Genomic DNA, 20,422 nt, shown 5'->3' on the forward strand with positions numbered 1-20,422 from the left:
GGCATCTGTTTTTTTCAGACAGTGTTGGACTGATCTTTTTCTCAGGAGCTCTGGCAGCTTTGGCTTGGAATCTGTGGGGCCTGCACAGAGTTGCAGCTATAGGTGTGTGTTTCTAGGAAAGGCCACATATACACATTGGAACTCTACCTCTCTCCAGAGCAACATTTCTGAAAGGGTGTTCTTGTCTTTGGCCTTGAACAAGAAAAGAGCATACCAGCAGCCTCTTCCAGGGAGATGAGGGAAGGCAGAACTAGTGTAATTATGCTACCAGGGGTCTGAGAGAATTGTGTTAATTGCTGATGAGGAAGATTTTGGTTACATGATGTCTTTAGAGATGGGAACTTGTGAGGTGTGGGCACTGGGCTGCACTGCAAATCTGAAGGTGGTAAGAAAGCTGTCATGTAGCTAAAGAGGCCACGCAGCAATTGTGTAGCCAGGCCCTGTGGGCTGAATAATTGCTTCATCCTCCTTTTCTAAGAACAGAAGTAAAGGAATGGAGTGGAGCCCAGCTAGGGATATGGTGCTGACTCACCTGGTATATCAAATAATAGGCAGGTTCTCACCTCCCTGCACTGGCCCAGGACACTGGAACTGGGACTCGGGGTTTGAGTCATGAGTCCAAGAGTGACAGCTTTCCTTGAGCTCAGATCAGAGATAGGAGTGGGATCCAGGTCAGCCCCACAGTTGGCAGGTCAGGGGTGGCTAGTGATGCAATAGAGAGCAGTGGGCCTAGGGTTCTGGAGGGCCAAGCTTGAGCTCAAGCCTCCGTTTTTCTATCTGTAACTAGGTCTAAAACTGGCCGCACACAGTCCTGTGAAAACAAAAGGAAGTAATATATGTAAGGTAACTAATGCATGGGCACACCAGAGCTCTAACCCTCGCAAACAAACTCCAGACACATGCTCCACCTTGTGCATCTTGGCTTATGTGGGTCCTGAAGAATTGAACCTGGGTCCTTAGGCTTCACAGGCAAGAGCCTTAACTGCTAAGCCATTTCTCCAGCCCAAGGTAACTAGTGTTTAAGTATCAGATTTTTGTTTTGTTTGTTTCAGACAGGGTCTCATTATGTAGCCCAGGCTAGCGTTGAACACTAGATCTTGCCTCAGTCTCCTGAGTGCTAGGGTTACAGACATGTGCCACCACACGTGGCTTGTGTCTTGGTTTCTTAACATGAGATATTTTCAACTGAACTGAACTGAACCATGGCTGAAGTAGTCTGAAGAGTGAGGTTGCCACTGGCTCAGTTAATGGGGTGATTTAGTTTGGTGGCTCAGCTCTGGTTCTCTGTGTTTTCCTCCTCTGTGTCTTGTTCCTCTTCTCAGTATGATTTTGTCTTGGTGACAAAATAGTTTTGGCAGTGTCAGGCTTTTGACTAGCCAGTGATTTGCTCCATACCCTCCAGACCCTCCTCCCATCTCACTGGTCCACTTTGGGCCCTTGTGGTGAGGAGATGCCTGCACTGATGGGGCTGCTTGGTTTCCTGAACTCACCAGTGGATGGGGGAAACAGGAATTTGATCACTCCTTGACCTGTAGGGCTTTCTGGGGTGGCCCTGCATTAGTAACGAGCTACTTCAGAAAGATAAGAGGAAGGACTGTCCGGGAGGCAGTCTGCTATCCTCACCTCACCATTCTGTGAGCACAAAATCTTTCCCTTCCCGTGGTACCTGCATTCTGTTGCACTAGAGTCTCCTGCAAAGGTGTAGGCATTCCTCCCCCCTCCCCGGCTTCTTTAGCTTTGCAGGGGTAGGCTGGCAGTCCTACATGTCCACCTACTGTGGTCTTGCTGAGGACTTATTGTGACCTGCTCTGCTGTTCTCATGGGCACCTTACTCTTATTGCTCTTTCAGGCCTGTGTCTGCTCTGCAGAAGTGTCCTGGTGGTCCCAGGGACAAAGGGAGGGTGGCTTCCTCTCTAGTCTATGGCAGGCCCTGTGTTCATGTCCCAAAACAGAGCAGCTTGTGCCTCAGTCTCCCAGAGTACCCCAAAGCTTTTCCAGCTCCTTTCCTTCCTCCCTCCCTCCCTCTCTCCTCTTCTACCCAGGTTCTTCCTCCTGCCTGTCAGAAGCCTGTGCACATAGCCAGGGTGCCCTGCTTTCCCTGTGGCCAGCCCAGCCACACCCAGCCTGAGTGGGTCACTCGGAGCTGTAGGGAGAAGGGGTCCCTTTCTGGACTGCTCCCTAGCCTGTGCCTTCCTGGTGCAGCCACTTCTGTCCTTCCCAGTGTATATGTGTGTGTCCGTCCGTCCATCTGTCCGTCCTCTCAGGGAAATTCCAGGGCAGAAGTTAAGCCTCCTTTTGCTCCTGGACTCTCCCTCCTTCCCTTTTTCTAAATTTGTAACAATATTCCCCACTCAACTCATTTTGAGTACTCAAATGTTAAAATTATAAAGATATAAAAGAAAACATAAAAGTCACCTATTGTTCTACAGCTTAGAGAAAAACCCTTAACATTTTGGTATCTTTCTTTCCATTTGTCTCAAATGTGTAGATGTATATTTTTGAATGCAGTTGGGGTCATACTGTGTACAATTTCATATCCTGCTGTGTTCACTGAACATTAGGTTCTGAGCCTTTTCCATGTCACCGAGCATGACTTCACACATCATCCTTTGGCTACTGCATGCTTGCCTGCTGCATCGAGAGGCCAGAGCTCGGTTGTTCGCTTTGTTCAGTAGTGTGCCGTGGGCGTCCACAAATAGTTTTATGGACATGTCTAGGAGTGAAATTGATTTGCTGACCCATCTCCCAATTTGAATGCTGTCTCCATTCGCAGGGGACAGACTTTAAAATGCTTTCGTCTGCTTGGAGTTAATTTCCAAATTTAGTCTTTCATCTGTCTTTGCCATGGTTCTTGCTGCATTATGTCACAGCTTCCCCTGTCCCTGGAAGCTGAAGGTCAGATGCGCTTGGACTGCATATTTATCATCTTGTGAACCATGCTATCTCACATGCTTCTGGTGATACCCTTTCAAAAAGCCATTCCTGGGTCCTTTTATTTTTAATTTTTTGAGGTAGGGTTTTACTCTAGCTCAGGCTGACCTGGAATTCACTATGTAGTCTCAGAGTGGCCTCAAACTCATGGTGATCCTCCCACCTCTGCCTCCCAAGTTCTGGGATTAAATGCATGCACCACCATGCCTGGCTCCTGGGTTCTTTTTTTAAAATAAAATAATATTTAAAAAAATATTTTAGTTTATTTTTATTTACTTATTCATTTGAGAGCGACAGACAAAGAGGCAGCTAGATAGACAATGGGCGTGCCAGGGCTTCCAGCCACTGCAAACGGACTCCAGACGCATGCACCCCCTTGTGCATCTGGCTAATGTGAGTCCTGGGGAATCGAGCCTCAAACCAAGGTCCTTAGGCTTCACAGGCAAGCACTGAACCGCTAAGCCATCTTTCTATCCCTAAAATAATACTTAATTTATTGTTTATCTGCAAGGAGAGAGGGAGAGAATATGGGCATGCCAGGGTCTTCCTGCCAGTGCAAACAAACTCCAGATGCATACAACCACTCTGTGCATCTAGCTTTACGTGTGTACTGGGAAATCGAACCCTGGGTCATCAGGCCTTGCAAGGAAGCACCCTTAACTACTGAACCATCTCTCCAGTTCCCTGGGTCCTTTTGAGGGGAAACACAGCCTCATGGGAAACTTTCTCCCAGGTGAACAAAGCCTTTCAATTCTCACTGCAGTGGGAAGATGCCTGAAGTGGACTATGTGATTCTGTCTGAATGGTTTGACTGGATCGTGAGGAGCATCGATGTGTCTGTTGATCTAATAGGTAAGACAGCCTGTCCCTTCCACTTGAGGGCTCTCCTGTGCCCAGCCAGGGTATGCATGCAGGGTTTCACCGTACAGAGGCAGTAGGTAGAAGCACTTGGGATTTCTTCCCTACATTAGTTCTACTTTCTCCCCAAGGGAAGACAGAATTTGGGGGCTTCTAAACCATTGTGGAGGACACTGGCCTCATTTCTTTAAGCTGCCTTGCTTTGGGTCAGCTACTTCCAGGCCTGGATCCACTGTGACTTGATAGGTCTTTTAGGTTGTGAAGGAGGGAGTGAGAACTGGATATTATTGAGGCCTGAGGCCTGCCAGGCCTTTTCTGTAGAGGCAATTGCTTTAAACCTCACAGTAACTCCATGGGGCTAAGTACAAGGCAAGATGGAGTGGCTATAGATGAGGGTCAAGATGCCTATCAGGCTCAGAGCTGGTCTTAGCATGAGTCTCCTTCTGGAAGGGTGTTGAAATCAGGTTTGCTTTGCTGGCAGAAAACACCTGACCAAGAGCAGCTTGTGGGAGGGAAAAAAAGGTTTATTTTGGCTTACAGACTCATGGGGACGCTCCATGATGGCAGGGAAAAATGATGGCGTGAACAGAGGGTGGACACCACCTCCTGGCCAACAGCAGATGGACAACAGCAGCAGGAGAGTGTGCCAAACACTGGCAAGAGGAAGATGGCTATAACACCCATAAGCCCTCCCCCAGCTGCCTCAAGGAGGCTTTAATTCCCAGATTGCATTAGCTGGGAACCTAGCATTTAGAACACCTAAGTTTATGGGACACTTGAATCAAACCGCCTCAGAAGAGAAGTAGCTCCTGTCCACCATGAGCCCTTGGCTTTGTCCCCACTCCATGAGCAGGGCATTCAGAGCCATGTGTTTTTTGTTTTTTTTTTTTTAAGTGTGCTATTTATTTATTTGAGAGAGGGAAGGGGGCAGATAGAAAGAGAATGGGCATGCCAGGGCCTCTAGCCAATGCAAACAAACTCCAGACACATGCTCCACCTTGTGCATCTGGCTTTACATGGGTTCTGGGGAATTGAACCTCAGTACTTTGGCTTTGCAGGTAAGTGCCTTAACCACTAAGCCATCTCTCCAACCCACTTTTTTTTTATACCCCAGTTTATCTCCGGACCACTCCTGAGACTTGCTATCAGAGACTACAGATGAGATGCAGAGAAGAAGAGAAGGTCATTCCTCTGGTAAGAGGCTAAAGCCATCTGTATCCTAGTCCAGCTAACCCTACCTGGCCCCACCGACCATGGTATAGTCACGGTTATCTGCAGAGAGAAACAAGAAATGCAGCGGAGGGCAAACTCTGACTTTCTCTGTGACTTTGGAGCCCCTGTGGATGCCAGGGTTGCTCTGTTTCCCGAAGCCTCTAACTCAGGTGTGGGTACCCCGTGCTCACAGGTACCTCCTCCCCCACACCGTGGCTCAGCCAGAGCTTGTTCATCCTTCTCTCTGTAGACTTGTTGGGTCTTCACTAGCAGGTGGCGAGTTCTGGGAAGGCAGCACCCAGTCTGTACACCCTCCTGCATCCAGTGCTTAGCACAGTGCCTGGGGTAGAGGTGGTGCTCGGGGCCTGTTATAGATTTGGTGCTTGATGCTTGGCATGGAGGTGGTACTTGGAACTTGGCAGTACTGGCTCTTTTGGGTTTGGTTTGAGGTCATGTCAATACTAATCAGGGCTGTCATTACAAACTGGGACTGTATCATTCACTTCCTACATTTCCTTCCAGAAGCCAGCTTCCAGGCTATTGCCTTGGTGACATCTCCAATGCAGAACTCCATGCATGCACTGCTCCAGCTTAGGACCCTCAGCACCTTACTTTTGTCTGAAGTTCTGACTCCACAGGCCCTCACCCCAGTTGTCTCTCTGGCATTGTCTCCCTCTCCTTCCTTCCTCACACGCTTTGACCATAGGAGTCCGTTGTGGATGCACACGCAATGCTTGTGTGCATGCACACACACCATGGCATTATGTAAATGTGCCTTTGCCCAGTGTTTTCATTTGCCTTCATAGTTCAGCTTGGATGTCACCTCCCCCAGGAAGCCTTTGCTGATTTTTCTTCTATTGCCTTTGCCTTGCTCCAGGGCCCACTATAGTGACAGCCCTTAGGACAACATACTGACAATACTTGTCACCAACCCTCTCTACACTGGGCTTTTTCAGATTTTATTTCCTCTGTGTCCTCCAGGCATCTTGAGGTCTGGTATACCTACTAGTTGCTCAGTTAATGCTGAAATCTATCATCCATCTATCTAATCTGTTTGTATGAATGTATCTATGTGTGTGTATGTATGTATGTGTGTGTCTGTCTGTCTATCTATGTATCTATCTGTGTAACTATACATTCATCCATCCTGTGAGCTGCTACCCTTGGAGAACAGAAGCTTGGCAAGCATTTAAGGGGTGTCTTGGGGCTCTGGATTGGAGACCACTGAAGCTCTGCTAACCTAGTTTTGCTCTGGCCTAGTAAAGTACATTCCAAGTCTTAGAGCCTAGGCCTTACTTTAGGGAGCTCCTTTGAAGTCCCAGAGACATGAGTGAGTGATTATAGGATAGAGTACCGAGGAGCAGAGCTGCCCAGGCCATGTTGTAATGGAGTGTGATAGCTCTGTGTGGTTGAAGAAAATGTCATGTCTGTATCCTTCTGAGCTATTATCTAAGTAGTTGACATAACAGTTTTGACGTGCTCTTTAGGGCAAATCTGGCTTCTAGTGCCCAGGGAGAGCTCGGTGTTGGACCAGAAGGCAGCAGCATGGCTTGTGTGTGGGCTTCTGAGATACAGGCGGAACATTGTGGAGGAAGAGCCCAGGTAGCCAGCACATGCTGGTAGAGTGCTCAGGAATGCTTGCAGGCCAGGCTTCCCAGGGCAGAGGGACTGGTGGCATCAGGCAGCATCTGTGTCCTTTTCCCTTTCTGTAGTGGTGATCCTTCTGGGCTGGAGGGTCTCTTTGTGAAGAGAGGCTGTCCAGAGCTGGGATACCTATTACCAGGCAGCTGTGCAACCCCTCATGATGGACTCAAGGCTGCTGCTGGAGAAGTGGCAGGAAGTGGGAGAGGTCCCATGGGGAGACCTCCCTTTGGGTTTAGTTGGGGAAGGCCACGATTTTTGCTTATAAAAGCCCAGTGGCCAGAGTGGGGGTGGCTGAGGACGCTCCCATCATGTAATGTGCAGGCTGGCCATGCAGCCCAGTTGGCTGTTGCAGGTTCCTTTGTCCGAGTCACTGATCTGTAGTCCTTGGTAATTCTGCCCCTCCCCTCCTGTAAGACCCTTGGTGGGTAGACTTGGCTTTCCTCCCTGTTCCCCACAGCCTGTGCCTCTGCTTCCCTGGCAGGAGTACCTGGAAGCAATTCACCATTGCTATGAAGAGTGGCTGGTCACTGGCAGTCTTTTCCCAGTTGCAGCCCCTGTACTGGTAAGTCAATTTCTCTCATAGGGTGGAGATTGTCTATGAGGAGGGCTTGGGGAGTGTCAGTCACTCCAACAGAAAAAAGCTCTTTCTCTGTCTTCACTTGTGGACAGTCTTAGAATGATTTGGACAGGCCTGTCAGAAGGCCATCTGTCCCAGTGTCATTGTAGCAGTCTTAGTAACACATCACCTACCTAGCATCAGCTGGACCTGATGGATTTGGACCTTTTTGGATGACTTTGGTTTCTCTGCTATGACCTGCCCTCCTCAGTTGGTGACACAGAGCCCACTCACCTTGGCTAGATGGCTTGGCATCAGAAGGAACATCAGTGACTGGCTGTTCTAGGCCATCACATAGTGATGCTTCGGAGGTATCAAGGTGTATAGGACTGTTGTCCAGGCCACTGCTGCCTCTGCACTCCTGGGCCGCCTTTCCTTATAACCCTACTTTTCACTTGTCAACACGTGCCATTTCTAACTGGTGCCGATATGTCCACCCTGTGTTTCCTATTGCGTAGTCCCTGTGTTCCAATTTGCTATTCCAAAATTTCTACATTACTACATATTAAGAAGTAGATAATCAGCTTTTGTGCATGGTCTTGGGCTGTACAGATACTCATGACTGGGAGGCAGGCAGTGAAGCCACTGACAAGGGATATATTATTATCTGGGACTTCTTAAAGTTTGTTGTTTTCCCTCATAAAAACAAGGCCGGGTGAATTTGTGGCCAGTCTGAGACTACATAGTGAATTCCAGGTCAGCCTGGTTTAGAGTGAGATCCTACCTCAAAAAAGAAAGAGTCGCAGCACTCAGGAGGCAGAGGTTGAAGGATTGCCATAAGTTCAAGGCCACCCTGAGACTCCAGAGTTAATTCCAGGTCAGCCTGGGCTAGAGTGAAACCCTACCTTGAACCTCCCCCACCAAGTTCTGAAAGATAACAACTGTCAACCAAGGTTACTTTGTCCTGCAAAGCTATCCATTCTAATAGACAGAGAAATAAGGACATCCCACCACAAAAGCAGGCTAAAGGAGTATTTGAAGACAAAAACCAACCAGCTCTACAGAAAATACTTGAAAGAATTCTCCATGCTGAAGAGAAAGAAAGGCCCCTGGAAAAAACAAACCATACTCAAATACTAGTTAACACAAGAGAGCAAAGGTTAAAAAAAGGAAAAACTGCAAAATATCCCTTAATATCAATGCCCTCAGCGCCACAACCAAAAGACATAGGTTTGCAAATTGGGTTAAATAGCAGGTTCCTTCAATTTGTTGCCTCCAAGAAACACCTTTCTGCAAAGGATGGACACTATCTTAGGATGAAAGGTTAGAAAACAGTGTTTCAAGCAAATGGGCCTAGAAAGCAAGCAGAGGTTGCTATCCTAATATCTGACAAGGTAGACTTCAGTCCAACATTAGTTAGGAAAGATAAGGAAGGTAAGTTTATATTGATTACAGCACACTTTAACAAGAGGACATTATAATCCTAAACCTATATGCACCAAACATGCATCAAACAAATGCTATTAGAACTAAGGTCACAGATAACACCAAACACAGTGGTAGTGGGTGAAATCAACACCCACTCTCATCAATTGACAGGTCACCCCAGCAAAAAATAGAGAGGCATCTGGATTAAATGAGGTCATAGACAAATGGACCTAACAGATATATACAGAAGATTTCATCTAAATGCTGTAGAATACACATTCTTTTCAGCAGCACATGGAACAGTCTCTAAAATAGACAATATTAGGACAAAAAGCAAATCTTAACAAATACAGGAAAATTGTAATAATTCCTTGCATTCTGACCACAATGGAATCAAACTACAAATCAATAGCAAGAAAAGTGATAGAGCATACACAAAATCAAGGAAACTAAACAAAACACTACTAAATGAGGAATGGGTCAATGAAGAAATCAAGAAGGAAACCAAAAAATTCATAGTCAAATGATAATGAGAACACAACATACCAAAACCTTTGGGACAAAATGAATATATCAGAATGATCATTCACCCCAACCAAGGTCTTTATCCCAGAGATGCAGGGATGGTTCAACATAAGCAAATCAATAATTGTAATACATTGTATAAGTGGACTGAAGGATAAAAATCACATGATCATCTCATTAGATGCAAAAAAGTATTTGTCAAAACCCCTTTATGATAAAAGTACTACAGAGACTGGAGATAGAAGGAACATAGCTCAATATAATAAGGGCTATTTATGATAAGCCTAAGGCCAACATATTACTAAATGGGGAAAAACTGGAAGCTTTTCCACTAAAATCGGGAACAAGACAAGGTTGTCCACTATCCCCACTTTTATTTAATGTAGTACTGGAAGTCTTAGCCATAGCAATAAGGCAAGAGACACATAAAAGGGATACAGATTGGAAAGGAAGAGATAGTTATTATTTGCAGATGACATTCTGTACATAAAGGACCTTAAAGACTCTACCAGCAAACTGTTAGAACTGATAAACACCTATAGCCATGTAGCAGGATATAAATTACACACACAGCCTTCCTATATGCTAACAACAAACAGAGAGGATGAAGTCAGAGAATCATTCCCATTTACAATTGCACCAATAAAGAAAGAAAGAACGTACGTATGTACCTTGGATTAAACCTAACCAAAGAAGTAAAGGATCTCTACTATGAAAACTTTAAAACACTCAAGTGAGAAATTGCCTAAGACACTAGGAAAGGGAAAGACATCCCTTGTTCTTGGATTGGAAGAATCAATAATGTGAAAATGTCAATCTTACCAAAAGCAACTACACATTTAATGCAATCCCCATCAAAATTCCAATGGCATTCTTCACGGAAATGAGAAAAATCCAAAAATTCATTTGGAAGCACACAGACACAAAAAATCTCCAATATCTAAAATGATACTGAGCAACAAAAATAAGGCTGGTGGTACCACCATACCTGATTATAACCTATACTACAGAATCATAGTAACAAAAACAGCATGGTACTGGCACAAAGTCAGACATGTAGATCAATGGAACAGAATAGAGGACCCAGATGTAAGTCCGGGTAGCTATAGGCACCTGATATTTGACAAAAATATTCATTGGAGAAAAGATAGCCTCTTCAGCAAATGGTGTTGGGATAACTGGATATGTAACTGTAGAGGGATTAAAGTAGATCCCTCTTTCTCTCCATGCACAAGAATTAAGTCCAAATGGATTAAAGACCTTAATATCAGACCTGAAACTCTGAAACTGCTAGAGGAAAAGTAGGTGAAACCCTTCAACATATTGGTCTTGGCAAAGACTTTCTGAATATAACCCCAGTTCAGGCAATAAAACCACAGATTAACCACTGGGTCCTCATGAAATTATAAAGATTTTGTATGGCAAAGGACACTGTGAATAAAGCAAAGAGGCAACCTACAGAATGGGGAAAAAAATCTTTGCCAGCTATACATTTCATAGAGGATTAATATCTAGGATATACAAAGAACTCAAAAATTAAATAATTCAAACAACCAAATTAAAAAAATGGGCTATGGAACTAAATAGAGTTCTCAAAGGAAGAAACACAGATGGCATATAAGCATCTAAAAAAAATGTTCTACATCTCTAGTCATCAGTGAAATGCAGATTAAAACTACATTGAGATTCTATCTCACTCCTGTCAGATTGGCTACCATCATGAAAACCATGAATGCTGGCGAGGATATGGAAAGAGAGGAACCCTTCTACGCTGTTGGTGGGAACACAATCTGGTCCAGCCATTGTGGAAATCAGTGTGGAGGTTCCTAAGACAGCTAAAAATAGATCTACCATATGATCCAGCTATAGCACTCCTAGGCATATATCCTAAGGACTTAGAGATACTTGCCCAACCATGTTTATTGCTCTTCAATTCACAATAGCTGGAAAATGGACTAAGCCTAGATGTCCCTGAACTGATAAGTGGATAATGAAGATATGACACATTTATACAATGGAGTTCTACTCAGTAGTAAAGAAAAATGAAGTAATGAAATTTGCAGGAAAATGGATGGATCTGGAAAGGATTATACTGAGCTAACCCACGCCCAGAAAGCCAAGCGTTGCATGTTCTTTCTCATATGTAGGTCCTAACTACAGATGATTGGACTTCTGTGTGAGTATGAAGAAAACTCAGTAGCAAAGGCCAAGAGATATAAAGGGAAGAGAAAGGAAGGGAGGGGGTTACTTAATAGGATGGTATTATATATAAGTAGAAGAATAGATTAATGGGGGTGAAAAGGCCTAAGCAAGGTCAGGGGGAGAGATCGAGTAATGGAAAGGTGGAAGGAGGACTAATCAAAATCTAAGAGGATATAAATAAATCATATGAAAAACCTACTTTTTTGGACAGTGGAACACTCATGAGTCATAGATTGTTACTGTAAAATTTTCAGTGCCAGGGGTGGGATACCTTCCAGTGAGTTGTTGGCCAGGGAGGTCCCTGAGACCCCACCACATTACAGGCCATTGCTGAGGCCCTTGGTTTCCCATCAGAAATAAATGGTAAGGCCCTATTGCTGAAGACTCCACATACTTGGGCTGCAAGGCCACTGAGAAATCCTGCTGGAACTGAGCTGATAACCTCCTCCATGTAGACTAGCTGACAGAAAGCTGGAAGAAGCCATTCTGTATGCAGTTCAATGGGAGAGAGAGAAATCACCAGTGAAGATACTCAACAGTGGACACTGCAAGTCTTAAGTTTTGCCAGCCAGGCCGAGTGAGCCAGTGGGTGCAATAGTAGCATCTGCCATGGTGGAAACCAACTGCCCTCTAACTGGACTGGAGGCCTGTTCCATGGGAGGGAATACATCCCTGATACTGAAAAGCTAAAACAGAGGTAGTTATGAGCCCTAGGGGTGTAACTTCTGCTGCTCTCTGGCTAAATGTATATACTGTGCTCATCAAACTGCCTTGTAAGTACTTCTCTTAATGTTCATACCTACATATTAATGCTACTCTTACTTTTGGTAGAGAAGCTTCTCTTTCAGATGACAGTGACCTTGGGATGACTCAGAAGCCATCATGTTGCTGGGAAGAAGTGACAGGAGTGCTCAGCATCGCAGTATGTCTATCACACCTTCCAAGGCTCAGGGTCCATTGCGGAAGAGGTGGCGGAGAGAATGTAAGAGCCAAAGGAAGGGTAGGACTCCTTACAACGTGCTCCCCCCAGAAACAAAATGGCCTGGATATCCGTGACCTCACCGTGCCTGATACTACCTACATAAGACCATCATAATAGGAGGAAAAGGTCATGACATCAAAACAAAAGACTGATTGAGAAGGGGATGGGATATGATGGAGAGTGGAGTTTCAAAGGGGAAAATGGGGGAAGGCATTACCATGAGATAGTGTTTCCAATCATGGAAGTTGTTAAAAAAGAATAACATCATCAACAACAACAACAACAACAAAAAAAAAAACAATGCTGTAAAACAGAAAAGAAGCAGCTGGTGAAATAGCAAAGTGGTAGAGTGCTTGCCTAGCTAAGTGAGGTACTGGGTTCTCTCCCTAACACTACCTCCCACCAATAAAAATTATGAAGCATTCATTCAGTGACAACTGTCATGGATTCGTAGGAGAAAGTCTAGTTAATAGAATTGATTATCCTGGGGCTGGAAGCTGTCTGCTCTGACCATTCTTTCTGCCCACTGGTACTTTTGGCCTCTGCCTAGGGAGGATGGAATCTCATCAGTGCAATCTGTGACTGTGTGTTTTATTTCCAGGTAATTGAGGCTGACCAGAACTTGGAGAAAATGCTAGAACTCTTTGAACAAAACCGGGTCCGGATATTAACCCCAGAGAATTGGAAGCATGGCTCCTAGGATGGGAACAGTCTACAGGACCACACCAGGAAAATGGCTGCAGGCCCAAGTCAGCTCTTAGGAAAAATCTCCTCTCTGGAGGTCCTTTTCTTAGCCAGATTTATTTTCCTAATAGCCTTTTCTCTTCATCAAAGGGCCAATTTTTTTGTTACATCCTTTTTATGTTTACAGTGCACATTCCTCCTTTGCCCCTTCTGGTAACTTACTGCTGCGAGAGGCCCACTGAAACCCTTAGGATGAGAACCTGCTGTATCCTTGGTGTCATACAGGGTGCTGTGTACCAGGCCTCCAGGAGGGGTTGCACATGTATGTGTGCATGTAGCAGTCTTCTAATTCCATGCAAGGATTTGAAGCTCAGAGGTGCAGGGACTCCCCAGGTCACACAGTGTGTAATAGAGCTGGCACCATTCAGACTCCGGGCCCAGCTGACTTTCTGCTGAAGTGCTCCCATAGCTCTTCAGACCCTCACATCTTTGTGTGGAGAGCTGGCAGTATGTCGATTCCATTGCATCTTCTTATCATTGAGCAATTATCAAGGGCAGTCAACATTTCTAGCCTTTGCAAAGCTGTGCTATTTGGCCTGAGCCCAGTGCTTGTGGAATCCTGGCACAAGGCTGTAAGAGTCTGTTCCCTTGGCATCTGGATCCTGGTGATCGCAGGAGAATCCCATGCTGGCTCAGGGATGGTCCCCAGTGTCCTTGGGGATGAAGATCCTGCTTGAACTGCTGCCAGTTCCACATCAGGGAAGTAGCATTTGGGGCCTGGATGCTCTGCTCTGTGCTTAGCGGGACCGTGGGCAGCCAGCCTGGCTTCTGAGGCTCCCTCCTTCTGTCCTTGTGTGGGAAGCGTTGTCCTTGGAATCACTGAGTATTTGTGCCCCAAGGAGAGAGCCACAAGTAGCCTTAGGTCTTTGGAAGTTTTTTTTTTTTTTTAAATCCTTGGGCATATCTTGGGCCATAGAGCATAAGTCTGCATTGGATCAGAAAACAGCTCCATTCAGCTGTTCACTACTCTGAAAGTGCAGCTTTTAACTGCTTCTTGAGTCAACTGAGAAGTGAAAGGCAGAAAGAACATTACCTTCATGGCAGCAAGGACAGGAAAGTCAGGTTTGCAAACAAAGGTTCTCAAAGTGTGGCTGCTCTGGACATTCTGGAGGTGGGTGAAGGGCAGCTCAGGACGACTGATACAGACATGGGAAGGATTCTTGTGACTCTGGAAACGTGCCATGTGCTCCACCCTGCCCCCACAAGAGTGGGCACCTGTAGCTGTGGTGCTCTGCTGCTTCACAGGTGCCCAGTGCCCCTGGGCTGGGGCCAGAGGGTGGCCCAAGAGATCAAGGGCTCCAGTTCCTGGTCCTTCCTATTTGAGCTCTTCCTGCAGGATGCGGTACAGCAGCCGAAGGGTCTGTGTCCATCGGCACCTCTAGCACAACACTGGGGATAGACAAGAAGATGGGAAAGTCAGGAGCCTTTCTGTCAGCAGAACTGGCATGCTTGGTAGCAGTTTGAAGTATTTATATGAACAACATTCCAGTTCTTACCCCTTTGCTGGCTGTAACATTCGTTTTGGGAGGATATGTTTCTCTTACAAAGTGGTAGCTAATAAACCCTTCATCTACATCCTGATGTTAATTTTCTTTCTACCTTTTCCTTTTGAAACAGGGTTTTACTCTGTACCAGGCTATCCTTGAACTCTTGGCATCTGCCTGCCTCAATCTCCCAAATGCTAGGATTACAGGCATGTGCTATCATGCCCACTTGTGTTTTTATTGTTTAAACAATGTTTCCTAACATAGTGTGGGTCTAGAAAAAGCCTGCTGTCAAGGAACCTTGGAATGTTGGAGAGGAGGCTATCTGTATCAGCAGTGGCTGGGGTTGTGTGCAGAAACCTCCCAGCCCAGAGATCACACCTGAAGCAGCTGCAGTCAGCTTGCTCATGAGCTGTTCTCTGAGCTGGTGGAGGCAGGGATCATGGAGCATCTCTCAACTACTATATCAGGGCCGGGAAAGGGTGGATGGAGTTAGTAGGTACCATGGGATCTTTTCTCTAAAGCCTTTCTAAGTGGCTGTAGGAGTACAGGAGGGGCTGGCATGCTGGAGTCGGGGGGGGGGGGGTTAAGCCAGGACAGTGCCATGCTAGGCCTGTTGCAGTTAACCCGTTCTTACCATGAGGCTGAGGATTCTTGGCATGAAAAGTCAGTGTGTCCTGGACTACCTCAGCTGCTTCTAGCTCTGCAAATGTTTTCTATGTGTGTATGTGTGTGGAGGTCAGAGGACCACATGTCTTGTCTCTATGTGCCATCTGTCATTTATGTATTATTTTTTTAAGGCTTAGACTTTATTAGATAAAGAGAAGGAAAGAGGAGGAAGTACAGAGAGCTCCCGTCACGAGGGAGGCGAGAGGGGATAAAGCCCTCTATTATTTATTCATTTAAAAAATACTTATTTGAGAGGGGGTTGCATATGTGAGAATGGGCATGGCAGGGCCTCTAGCCACTGAAAAAGAACTCCAGATGCATGTGCCACCTTATGCATCTGGCTTGCATGGTTACTGAGTAATTGAACCTGGGTTCTTAGGCTTCGCAGGTAAGTACCTTAACTGCTAAGCCATCTCTCCAGCCCTATTTGTGTGTGTGTCAGAACCTCTTGTCTTTGTGCAAATGAACACCAGACACTTGCATTACTTTTTCCATCTGGCTTCTATGGACAGCTTGGGAACTGAACCTAGGCTGGCAGGCTTTGCAAGCAATAACTTAACCCCTGAGCCATCTATCCTTTTTTTTTTTTTTTTGAGACAAGAGTCTCCCAATGGCCTGGAGCTTCCCAAGTTAGGTTAGATGTCTGGCCTGTAAGCCCCAGAGATCCACCTCCCCAGCTCTGGGATTGTAAGTGCAAACTGCTGCACCTGCCTGTTTTTACATGGGTCCTGGGGATTGAACTCAAGTCCAAATGCTTGCAAGACAAACATTTTAACAATTGAGTTGTGTTCCCAGCCTGCATTTATATTGAAATAATTCTGAATAACATTTAGGCTATTTTTTGTTTTACATGTACTGCACATGATTAGAACCATTAAAATATTTGATATATCTAATTTTTACTAAAAATGTTTACTTGAGAGAGAGAGAAAGACAGAATAGGCATGTCAGGGTTTCTTACCACTGCAAACAAACTCCAGGCCCATGGGCCACATAGTATGTCATGTCTGGCTGTATGTGGGTACTGGGGAATTGAATTCAGGCCTGTAGGCTTTGCAAGCAAGTGCCTTTGACTGCTGAGTCATCTCCATGGCCTTTGTTCTCTCTCTTGTTTCAATATTTATTGGGGGCAGATGGAGAATGGGCGTGCCAGGGCCTCGTGTGCCACTGTGCTTTTGGCTTTACGTGGGTGCTGGTACTTGAGCCTGGGTCCTTAAACTTTACAGGCAAGTATCTTGACCACTGAGCCATCTCTCTAGCCCCCCCTTTTCTTTCTTTCTTTTTTTTAATTTGTTTTTCTTTATTTGAGAGAGAGAGAGAGAGTGTGAGTGAGTTTGGGCATGCCAGGGCCTCCAGCTTCTGTAAATGAACTCCAGATGCATGTGCCCCCTTGTGCACTGAGCCATTTCTCCAGCGGCCCCCCCCCCTTTAAGATGCACTGAGCCATTTCTCCAGCGGCCCCCCCCCCTTTAAGATAGAAATATATTTCTTTTTCCCATAAAAAAGGCTTGGTGGCTCTATGGTCAAGCTCTTTTTAGTTTTCTGTTCTGTGAACTTCTATTTCTGGGTTTGTGATCTCCCTCCTCCTGGAGCCTGGCTGGCTAAGATGGCAGCCAGAACTCTTAGCTGGCCAATGGTGGCAATGGTTGGCTGTTCCCCATTCACATCTCTTTGTTTTTGTGTTTTAGAGATAGGGTCTTGCTCTAGTCCAGGCTGACCTGGAATCTCATTCACATGTGATTCATATTGGGATGATGATCCTTTGCAAACTAAAATCAAGACCACAGAACTTTGCCAGAGGACTTGGGGGGTCAGGGGAAGGCAAGAGAGAAGTTAGTATCTTCAGCCTAGGATACAACTGGCTTTAATGCATGGTGCCCTCTTGGTCCATTTTACATCACCTTCCCCTCCCCCCACCTGGTGATGTCAGTGGTTCAGCCTGCTTCCTGTGCCAGGCACAGTTCCCAGACAACTTTGTCCTTGTTCCTTTGATGTATGTGACTGATTACAAGTGATGTGGACCCTGGGAAGCGTGTCACCTGGCTTGTTTCCACCTTTCAGTTTCCCTTCCTGCCCATCTGAGCCTTTCTAGATGAGACATGCCTCTCAGAAAATGCTGCATCTGGACTTCCCAGACTCTCCCTTGGGAAATTTTATTTTATTTATTAGAGACAGGTAGAGAGAGGGAGAGGGAGGGGATAGGCATGCCAGGTCCTCTAGCCACTGCAAATGAACTTCAGATGCATGCACCACCATGTGCATCTACCTTATGTGGGACTGGGAGAATTGAACCTGGGTCCTTAGGCTTTGCATGCATACACCTTAACCACTAAGCCATCTCTCCAGCTCCCTCCCCCCACCCTTGAGAAATTTAAAACTCAGAGCAGTTACAAAATGTGTTGAAACCCTGTCTATCATTGGATCTGCTGAGTCTGTCCCATTTCTCTTTTCTTTAAGCCTGGGGTTGGCTAAAGTCACTGATGTTAAGTTCTTTCGTATCATGCTGTGCCCTGCCCACCCCAAAGAATTAGTTATTAAAATAACTGATGGGCTCCTGAACATGTTGGCTCCATTGTTCAGAATGTAACATCCCCATTCCCTTTAGGCTATGGAATAAGTTCCTCACTGAAGGCCCATGATTGCTGGCACAAGCTTGCTTTTCCTAATCACCCACTCTGTGGCTCTCCTGAGGCTAGAGTGCAGTGTGTGTTCCTTTGGCTTGCATCAGACAGGGAACTTGGCCAGCAGTTATTAACAGAAGGAGCAGAAGGCCTCAGAGAGTGCATTTGCTGCTCCTTGTAGAAGCTGCCTCCTTGAATTTCTGTGTTTCTCAGCTTTTCCTCCTTTAAGATCAGTGCCCTCAAGCCTGGACTCTGGAACACATGAATCCTAGGAGATAGTTATTAGGTGCTCTGAGAAAAGAAGGTTCCAGAGTCCCAGAAGTTTGGAAGCCACTTTTGTACTCAGAGTTGTGCAAAGCACACTAAGCCTACAAAAAGCTCAAGAAGCCTTACTATAAAAACATCTTGTTAAGTTTTGTTTAAGCTGGGGCTGTTGAATTTGTTTGCTGGTGGAACTTTGAATTTGGGAATTCCCACTAACAATCTCATAGGCAGTAGTGTTCCTGGGAACATCTGCTGGGAAACACTGTTGTAGTGATCACAAATGATTAGAGCTCCTACAGACTCCTGGCCTCTGTGCCATTGAAAGCCTTGAGCTCAGAGTGTCTCAGACTTTGGTACATATGTCCTATGAGAGCTTGCTGAGCTGCAGATTACTGGGCACCACCCCCTCCACAGTTTTATGAATTAGCTTAAAGGGGATGGGCCTGAGAATCTGTGTCTTGCTAACTTTCCAGGTGGTGGATGGAACCCCCTCTCTAGCGTTATACTTTTTTTTTTTTTTTGAGAGAGAGAATTGTGCCAGGGCCTCAGCCACTGAAATTGAACTCCAGATGCATGTGCCACTATGTGCATCTGGTTTACGTGTCTTTCCTTGAGCCCAGAGCTTGTCTAGCTAGCCAACTTGCCCTGAGAGATTGCTTGTCTCAACCTCCTATGCACTGGGATTATAGATGGCTGCCATATCCACTTGGCATTTACATAGGTGCTGGGGGTCTGAATTTGACCATGTCTCCAGTCCCCAGCTTGGGCTATTTTACCTGCTAAACTAGAGCATTGCTTCTCTGGGTTGTTGGGGGAAGGCTTGCCTAAAGTATGGAAAGGGACAAGACCAGAGCTGGCATGCAACAAGTGCCCAATAAATGTTAGCCTGGAAAAAGTTGGCCACAGTGCAGTTGGTAGGTTTTGTAACCATAGTAACCTACATTTGCCATAAGGAAGGATAGATACACATTCTCACAAATTAATCAGAGACCATCCTGACTGGCCAGCTGGGACCAGGTCACAGGCTGGTAGAGGCTATTCCTCAGAGCTGTCCCTCAGAAACGTGTCTGGTGGCCTTTTTGCAATTATAGGCCACAGAGCAAGCCACTAGCCTTTCTTAAAAATATTCTCATTCCCCAGGGACTGTCCCTCCATGCTTAGTGTCCTGTAGCCTGAGGGGAGGCTGGCAGTGGCACTGTACACTAAGTACCTCAGATACTAATCGACCCTAGGGTTCTGAGCAGCTTCAGCCAAGGATGGGAAGAACCTGCAGCTCCAAGCCCATCCTAGGAAATGCTTGGAAAAATAAGCAGTGACCAGTGGCTTTTGCATTTTGGGGTCTACTACAACTCTTTGGGTGGGGCTGGGATGCTCTACCTCCCTGGTCCACTGAATACTGGGGTATCCTTTATTACCCAGGAGAGGGCCTGGGCACACTAGGAAGGGTTGAGTTAAATGAATGGCAGTGCATGTTCCCTCCCCTTCGGCTTCAGAGACGACCGCCTTTCTTGCACTTTCACTGGCAAAATTCTGACAGGGGAAGTTTTTGGAGGGGTACCTTAATCCCAGGAAGCCATTTTCAGATGAGATTGGGCAAGTTAAGGTTTGTATGGCTGTAGAACCAGGAAGCCATTTTCAGTATCTCCCTCTCCATCAGGGCTGTGGGGAAATGTATCTCAGCTTTCTCAACAGCCATTCATACAGCCTGGGGACCCCAGGACGTCGATCCCAAATTACCTTCATTCTCATGCTGCCAGCAGCCCTTCCCCAGAGCATTGGCCTTATGCCAGGCCCGCACTGCTGAACAGGGTAGTCTAGAGGCCATGCTCCCAAGGCTGCCTCATCCCGAAGTCCTGAGCGGAGCACTCTCTGAAGCAGGCAGGCACCAGCAGCCTCAGCACCTTCTGGTGGGGAATACAAATAACTCCTTTTTGATCATATACCCCACAGTCAATGATGAAGCCAACACAAAATTTCAGTGATGTGGTAGATCATAAATAAAGCCACACACCTTTTTAAAAAAATTTATTTTTCAAGGTAGGGTCTCACTCTAGCTCAGACTGACCTGGAATTCACTATGTGGTCCCAGGCTGGCCTTGAACTCACAGCAATCCTCCTACCTTGGCCTCCCAAGTGCTGGGATTAAAGGTGTGTGGCTTGGGCATGGTGGTACATACCTTCAATCCTAGCACTTGGGAGGCAGAGATAAGAGGATCACCATGAGTTCGAGGCTACCCTGAGGCTACACAGTGAATTTCAGGTCAGCCTGAGCTAGAGTGAGACCCTACCTCAAAAAAAACCC

At 46.1% G+C, this 20,422-nt stretch overlaps 1 protein-coding gene across 6 annotated transcripts in view; it reads left to right on the top strand.

Annotated features, from left to right (window-relative positions):
- The window catches only part of Tk2 (thymidine kinase 2), a 42,262-nt gene extending 27,605 nt beyond the window's left edge, over positions 1–14,657 (top strand). For all 6 annotated transcript variants that reach the window (XM_045141685.1, XM_045141682.1, XM_004663439.2 and 3 more), the window contains 4 exons: positions 3,695–3,783; positions 4,904–4,983; positions 7,127–7,207; positions 12,940–14,657. In XM_045141685.1, the coding sequence (XP_044997620.1) occupies positions 3,695–3,783; positions 4,904–4,983; positions 7,127–7,207; positions 12,940–13,038 (349 nt within the window). In that variant the 3' untranslated portion in view covers positions 13,039–14,657. The remainder of the gene's footprint in view (positions 1–3,694; positions 3,784–4,903; positions 4,984–7,126; positions 7,208–12,939) is intronic.
- The last annotated feature ends 5,765 nt before the right edge of the window (positions 14,658–20,422 follow it).

The sequence above is a fragment of the Jaculus jaculus genome, chromosome 1, assembly GCF_020740685.1.
Source record: "Jaculus jaculus isolate mJacJac1 chromosome 1, mJacJac1.mat.Y.cur, whole genome shotgun sequence".
Taxonomy (NCBI): Eukaryota; Metazoa; Chordata; class Mammalia; order Rodentia; family Dipodidae; genus Jaculus; species Jaculus jaculus.